At 38.8% G+C, this 7,985-nt stretch overlaps 1 protein-coding gene across 2 annotated transcripts; it reads left to right on the top strand.

Annotated features, from left to right (window-relative positions):
- Positions 1-662: 662 nt before the first annotated feature.
- aaas (achalasia, adrenocortical insufficiency, alacrimia) lies at positions 663-7,672 on the top strand. Of its 2 annotated transcripts, none has more exons than XM_042409263.1 (17): positions 663-817; positions 1,157-1,298; positions 2,195-2,322; positions 3,494-3,549; positions 3,658-3,749; positions 3,849-3,895; positions 4,471-4,569; positions 5,130-5,273; positions 5,372-5,492; positions 5,587-5,711; positions 6,053-6,113; positions 6,223-6,313; positions 6,443-6,536; positions 6,844-6,911; positions 7,048-7,129; positions 7,244-7,328; positions 7,442-7,672. In XM_042409263.1, the coding sequence occupies exons 2-17, from the start codon at positions 1,188-1,190 to the stop codon at positions 7,595-7,597; spliced, it is 1,560 nt and encodes a 519-aa protein (XP_042265197.1). In that variant the 5' UTR covers positions 663-817; positions 1,157-1,187; the 3' UTR covers positions 7,598-7,672. The 2 variants fall into 2 exon arrangements, with proteins under 2 accessions (XP_042265197.1, XP_042265196.1); XM_042409262.1 differs by having other exon boundaries at positions 665-817; positions 6,440-6,536.
- The last annotated feature ends 313 nt before the right edge of the window (positions 7,673-7,985 follow it).

The following is a 7,985-nucleotide window of genomic DNA, read 5'->3' as shown; positions in this document are numbered from 1 at the left end:
AGATAGATAGATAGATAGATAGATAGATAGATAGATAGATAGATAGATAGATCGATAGATAGATTATGTGCAAACAAAACCAATTAAATAATATAATAACAAATATAATAATAAAATAATAATAACAAATGCAATAAATAAAAAGGCAATACTAACTAGTAAAATAGGCAGAGAAAAGACTGATAAAATCTAGCAGATTAAATAATAAGAGATAATATGACATGATACACCAATGATGAGTAGATGAGACGTGATAAACTAGTCACTGTAACAACTAAATGGGGACTGTACATGAATGCACAGAAGACAAATGCAACAAAGGAAATTAAAGCACAGTAGAGAAATCAATCAATCAAAGGTGCAGGAGAACAGCAGAGTTCATGTGCTCTGTCCTCCCTGATGAGGAGAGAAAGACATCATTATAAGATAAGATAAGATAAGATAAGATAAGATAAGATAAGATAAGATAAGATAAGATAAGATACTTACATACATACATTCATACAAAACAAAGCAAAAACAACACAAAACAACACACAAACCACAATAAGAACATATGTTGTTTCATTTCAGCTATCTAAACTCTTTTATAAGTAAGAATAAGAAAGTCCTGAGGAGGGCAGCACATCAGCTCTGTGCAGTTTGTGCTAAGCAGTCCGCACTGTTTGATCCTGTGACTTGCCGTAGCTCACACGGCGGGACTGACTTTAAATAGGAAACCGTAAGTGTCACAACAGCTTAGCATGCGCTTTTATCTTTGTTGATTGGAAACGCAGCGCAGGATAATTGACAACACTACATCAGGACACACTACAAGGTAATTTCCACGATACATAAAACGATAAAAAAGAGCAGCTGTTGCCAAAACCGAGCCGACATTAAAGTAGTTAACTAGTTAGAGCTGGCTAGCTTCCGTTAGCCGCAGTTAGCTCTTTTTTTCCTAGGACGGCGAAGTCATGGCCCGCCCTACTCTGCCTCTGATTGGCTATTACTTGTTACAGTCATTGGTTGGGTTGTTTAGGGTTAGGGTAAGAATATCAGAGTAAGCCAATCAGAGGCAGAGTAGGCTGGGTCATGACTTCGCCATCCTATGAAAAAAAAAATCCTTAACCGTTGGTGCTAGTGTTTGACTTAATAATTGATGGTGTGTTTCCAGGGTCGGTGGCAGAGTTTCAACGTGTTAAAAGATGTGCTCTCTGGCGCTGTTCCCCCCTCCTCTATCCTCCGGACAGACCACCCTGTGTGAGTCCAACAACCAGCTGCTGTCAGGAACCAACACCGAGGACCGACTGAAACAGGTCTGACTCAAAGGATGTTAGTCATGGTAGTGTAACGTTATCGGTGGAAGAGGTCTTCAGATCCTTAACTAAAGCAAAAGTAGCGTTACCGATACAGCAATGTAAAAATACTCCATTACAAGTAAAAGTCCTATTTAAGTAGCAGCAAAATGTAGTTAAAGTATTGCAGTAAGAGTAGTGGTTTGGTCCCTCTGACTGATATATTATTATATATGACATCATTAGATTATTAATACTGAAGCATCAGTGTTAGAGCAGCATGTTACTGTTGTAGCTGCTGGAGGTGGAGCTAGTTTGAACTACTTTATATACAGTTAGGTAATTTAGTCCAGTGGTTCCCAAACTAGGGGTCCCTCGAGATGATTAATAGGAGAGGAAAGAAGAAAAAACAAAGTTCTGATACACAAATCTGTTTTCAGTTTTGGAACTTTTTCTCTAATCTTTGATTTTTGGTGAAATATTGGATCATTTGAACATTTTTTGAAAGGAAACCATGTGAGAAGTTTAGAGGGAAAAATCACTATTTGGTGGAGCTGTTAACAACTCATAGACATCTGAAATGTGACCCCGACTGCACACTGCTTTTTGTAAGACAGTTGGAAACCACTGGTTTCACCTTTTAACAATATGTTGTATTTTAAAAGCTTGTTATATTATCCATTGTGTCAAATCTTCTTTTGAAAAAGTAACTAAAGCTGTCAAATAAATGTAGTGCAGTAGAAAGTACAATATTTCCCTCTGAATGTAGTGCAGTGGAAGTGTAAAGTAGCATCAAATGGAAATATTCAGGTAAAGTACAAGTACCTCAAAATTGTACCTAAGCACAATACATGAGTAAATGTACTTAGTTACTTTCCACAACTGGTTAAACGTGTCTGCTGATGTGTTTTCTGCAGGATTCAAGTCCTCTGAGTCTGTATTTCCCCCGAGAGTCCCTGAAGCTTCACAGTCGCACAGAGAGCAGCAGCAAGGCAGCTTTCCTGGACCACTCTGAAACACTGTGGATGAGGAGTGCAGCAGCATGGTAGTTAACACACACACACACAGACAGTGACACACCATACAGTGTCACTTTTACACGTTGTGTGGCCTGACCAACACAGGATTTTATGGCTAGTATTGATATTTTTGATAAGAATCCCTTTAAGAGTATTTTAATGAACTGTGACCAACATGTCTAATGAGTGGGACATTTTACAGTTGAAAAACAAACATGTCAGTGCTCTCTAGTGGGCAAATGATGTGGTGGGCGACACTATTTTGAAACTACTTCAAACCTCTTTCTGTACTGTAACTTCTTATTACTCATCAGCTGTTTTATCTCTATAGTTCTAGATGTTATCAGATTACAGATTATTCTACAATACAAAACACATTGTGAGACTATGTTTGTGAAACTGAAAAGAGAAATATTCTAAAATGGAAATCTAATTGTTCACAAGGGTCTCGTCATATAACATTTCTGCAGCTTTCAACCACAAGAGTTGGTGGTTTGACCCCTCATCTCCTCATGTGTTCATGTTGTGATGTGTGTACAAGTGTCAGACTGTGCTGCAGACAAAAGTGTAGTAGTAACATTTACTTAGTGAATTATCAAGTGTTTTCAGTTTTATTTAAACGTGTGGACAACTGAGATGTACCATGTTGTTTTTAGCAACCTTAGCACACACAGCAACATGTAAACACCTGCCGTCATTCATTTTAATGTAAAACACACTTAAATTGGCAAATATTTAAGTGCCTGAAAACAGAACAGTCCTATTGTTAAAATGTTTTATAAAGAAGGATAAAGCTGCACCTCCATAATCACTCAAATCACTGCAATCTGCAAAACAAGTTTCACTTCATATCTATTGTGCTTGTGTTTGAATGTTTTTTTTCCAACTATGTTCATTTTATTTATTTTATATTTTGTCCTATTTTTAGAGACAAAATATATTTTTCTTTAATTTATTATAAACTTTATTAACTTTGTAACTGTTGTTTTGAGAAGTGCTATACAAATAAAATTATTATTATTAACTAAAAATGAAATTCTTTAGTCTTGTCTTTAGTCTCTAGTACTTGTACAACCTGCAGCAATATTAGCACTTTTATTTCAGCGATGTATCGCAAAGGATCATATCACAGTATTCTGGTCTTATCAGTTATTTTTCAATCATAAAGATCATTTATGCAGCTTCTCTCTGTTCCAGGCGGGATGGTGGTTTCACAGGGCTACTCGATGAAATTACCAACTCGCATGAAGAAGGTATGTCAGCTGCCAAAATCTTCTGTTGTGTTTAACTCATACTGATCCTTAATATATCGAGTGATGTGCACGTGCAGTAACTCTCCCCCGTGTATTGCGCTCTTGCAGTTCCTAAATGGTTGTCAATGAGTTCTGGTTGCATCCTGGCATTACTCCGAAGGGTTTCTTCCTTTCATGGCTCCCTGTTTCCTCATCTCACAGTAAGTTTTGCCTGCTGACGATAATACTACTCGTGATTATGTGATGTTTGTTGTGATATGTTAAAAATGTGTATCACCTGTTTGTCATTTGTTCTACAGTTGAGTAGTGAGAACATGATTGCTGAATTTTCACAAGTGCTGAACTGGTGAGTGACAAACTGATAACGTGTGGTTTATTTAGGAATTGATTCATTAATTATTGCAGTTTGCTCTCAGTGAACCAGCGATTAAAAATATATTCAAAAACTGGTAAACAGACATTCTGGTGAAAGACTGACAGTATTTAGAGAGAGCTGCAAATCTTGTTTTGTCAATCAACAGAAAATGAATTGACAATTGTCAAGCACAAAGTCCAAAGATTTGATGGTTGAAGGATCAACAAATATGAAAATCTACTTCTTTTTCCTGTCCTGCAATAAAGTAAATTGAATATCTTTGGGTTTTGAATTGTTGGTTGGATAGAACAAGACATTCAATGACGACACTTTTGGCTCCAGAACATTGTGCTGAACATTTTTCCCTGTTTTCCAATGTCTTATAGACTAATCACTTAATCTGAAAAATGATAGGAATATGAATCGATAAAGAAAATAATCATCATTATTAGCGCAACTGTGGGATCCTTGTATACATTTTCAATGTTTTAAAGCAATACCATGAAATGGTGTTTAAAAAAAAGAACAATGAATTGAATGTTGATGATCTTCCTCTGCTTTACCAGGTCTGACTGCGTGGTGCGAGCCTTTGCCTGGCATCCTCATACAGATAAATTTGCTGTGGCGCTACTGGACGACTCCATTAAAATCTACAACCCCAAAAGGTACCGAGACTAATCTCAGAAGAAGCCACACTGTTGCCGAAACATCAGTTTATGGAATAAAGTCTATGCTGCATATCAGTCGTCCTAAAGTGCTTTTGCTTTATTTGCAAATCAGCATACTTTTTAACCCAAAGAATACCATTAATGAGCTTTTAATCCGTGAACACAAATTTTTACAAAAGATCAGACAACCTCCATTCAGAAAACTAAGATAATGGGGCATAAGATTGTTAACGAAAGTGTTACAGTGCAAGATTATGTTGTAGAGCTGTAGAATACTGTATATAAAGTTTATTTAGCTGTTTTGATACTGAGACTGTAAAAAAAGGAGAGACCAGCCTTGAGAGAGTCAACCTTTCCATATTCGTGATAACAGAATATCAGTGTCAGTCTGTTGAAGTACTTTAATGCCACAGTGAACCTCTGATTCCAATCACAACAAAGCCGTATGTCCAAGACGGGCTACAAACACACAAAATCCGCCTGTGTGTCAGCCTCAGAGAGCGGTTTTGTTCTTTGACTTCTCAGTCACTCTGTCTCCTTTTGTACTCTTGTGTCAGCGCCACAACGCCCACGCTGAAGCACCGTCTACAGAGGAGTGTCGCAGCAGTACAGTGGAAGCCGCTGTGTGCGTCCGCTCTGGCTGTCGCTTGTCAGAACTGTTTGCTGATCTGGCATGTGGACCCTTGCTCACTGTCAACCAGGTATGTAAACTTACTGATACTGTTGCACTTTGTCTTTTCTTGTGCTGTATGTTTTCTTCATTATACATGTTTCTCCTTCTTCTTCTCGACCCATGCAGGCCTTCATCTGGTTGTGCACAAGTTCTGTCTCATCCCGGTCACTCTCCGGTCACTTCCATCGCCTGGTCGCCAAGCGGATCCCTCCTGGTGTCGGCCTCGCCTGTGGACACAGCAATGATGGTACAAAGGCTACTGCTTCATCTGAAATCCTGAAATGATTAAATTGCTGTGGTTGTTAATCTTTCTCCTCCTTTGGTGTCGATGTGTCTTGCAGGTATGGGATGTAGCCGCTGAAAGCTGCGTGCCGCTTCAGCGCGTTGGAGGTGGAGGGGTCACCTTCGTGTCCTGGTCCCCTAATGGCAGCCACGTTCTGGCTTCTACGCCGTCGGCCCTGTTCAGGTTAGAGATGGCACTTTGCATGGCTATTCAGAGATTTATAGCTCCACAAGAGTCTTCAATCTTTCTAATCTATATTGTAGTGCTGCAATAGCACATTTCAAGTTAAAGATATGTAAAGCCGCTGATGATTATGTGTGAAATTTTCTCTTTCATGATCAGCGTGTGGACCTCAATCACAGCCGCTTGCTGTGTTATAATAGAGGCCCACTCACCTTTCATGAATATTTATGAACATGTAAGGGATTAGTGGCATAGTCTGGAGTTTAGCAGGTATTATGAGATAATAAGTGGACAGAAAGTGGAGCGTTTACACGTGGATGAGTTAAGTTTTTTTTCTTCAGGGTTTGGGAGACCAGGATGTGGACCTGTGAGCGTTGGCCATGCGTGAAAGGGCGCTGTCAGGTGAAGACTCATCACCACATTTTAAAGGCATTCTTCATTAAGGTAGTAAAACATTTATACATCATAGATTTATTAAGTAACTATGAATTTGTTCATTTGTTTTGGTTAGTCTGGCTGTTGGAGTCCGGACGGGAGTCGACTTCTCTTCACTGTGCAGGGAGAGGCCGTCATCTACGGTCTGACCTTCACTGACACACCAGGTTAAATGTCTCAGTCTTTATTACACTGTCAAACATAACCAGGTATTTTATATGAAAATAAAACGTTAAAAAATAAATGCCATTTTTGAGAAATAATCGTACCTCTCTGATGTCATTGTTATTCAGCAGGCGTACCTACATGCACATCAAAAGGGCCACAGGCAGCAGCAGTGGTGGCTGACCTATCAGAGACAACCTTTAACACACCAGATGGAGACATCATGTAAGAGCTCTGGACTGAATAGCTAATTGGCCATCATTTAGCCTAACTACACCAAATACAGTGATGAGCATAAGGCTTCCAAAAAAGCCCACAGAGGAAGACAGTTTTGAAGCACTTTGCTTAAATCTGATGAGCACAAATCAGCAGGCAGACAGTATTCAATGCTGCTGAATTTCACATTACAGCTTCTTACAGTGAGCTCAGTGATTTCAAAATGTGTATGTTCTTCCATTTTTAAATCTTTAATGTAAAATGTGTGATTCTGGAAGTTTTAGTGTCACTCAGCAATGTCTAATTTGTCTGCCAGTGTTGGTGGAGAGATCCAGTCTTTAGCCTGGGACCCGAGAGGAGAGAGGCTTGCAGTGCTTCTTAAAGGTCTTGCTCATTTTTCTTCTATTAACCCTCATGAACTATATAAGTATTACATTGATTTTTATTTTTAGGATAAAATTTAATATCTCATCTTGTCCAATATTTATATTTTGTGGCTCAGTTTAATCTGTTCTTTCAGGCGATCCACAAGCAGCAGCCCGACCTGCAATGATAGCCGTGTTCAAGACAAGAACAAAGCCCATTTTTGAGCTTTTGCCATGGTTTGTACTTCTATGTGTGGCTGTATTTCATATTTGTGCACTTTAGTTCAGCTCAGAAGTATTGCATTCCCAGGGTAGTGTTGTACTGAACATTTCTTATGTTTCCCTCTTCAGTGGTTTTGTTCAAGGGGAGCCTGGCTCAGAGCCAAGACTGATGCAGTTCCATCCAAACTTCCAGCACGGAGCTCTGCTCACTGTGGTCAGTCTTAAAATAAATTCCTGTTTCCTCTCTCATATTATGTTCATTTGTTTTAATAGATAATGTGATTTCAGACATACCATATTAAGTGATGTTTCTTTGTCTGTTCTCAGTGTTGGTCCACTGGAAAAATTACCCATGTGCCTTTCTACTTCCTGAGCGCCGGCGTCCCCCATTTAGGCCTTGATGGCAGTCCATCACTGCAGCGCCCTCAAGAAAGACCTGCTGACTTTGCCAATCAGTCGCTCTTCACAGAGTTTATGTCTTGACTGACCCTCACCCACCATCACCCACTCACAAATCTGTTTTGTTATTATGAATTGTCAATAAATGTGTAGAAAGTTCTTGCTGTTTGTTCTCTGATTTGTCAAACATTTGTGCGAGATAGACGACATTGTGAGGTATTGATGAAAGGTGGAATTTGTGCTGCAGAGCAAAATGTTTCTGTTTAAAGTTAAATGTGATCTAGTTTATTTTATTCCGGTCTTAAACAAGAATCTTAAATGGTTTTTGTGTTATCAGAAGCAGAATAACTTACATACAGCATAAAAGCGTATTTTTATCTGCCTATGTATGAGATGTAAAGCAGTATGTTTGGATCACTGATGACACATTATATTTTAAATAAGAATATGTCACTGTGAAGGCTTAAGTCAA

Source organism: Thunnus maccoyii, chromosome 4 (genome assembly GCF_910596095.1).
Source record: "Thunnus maccoyii chromosome 4, fThuMac1.1, whole genome shotgun sequence".
Classification (NCBI taxonomy): Eukaryota; Metazoa; Chordata; class Actinopteri; order Scombriformes; family Scombridae; genus Thunnus; species Thunnus maccoyii.
This window is presented reverse-complemented; position numbering and strand designations above follow the sequence as displayed.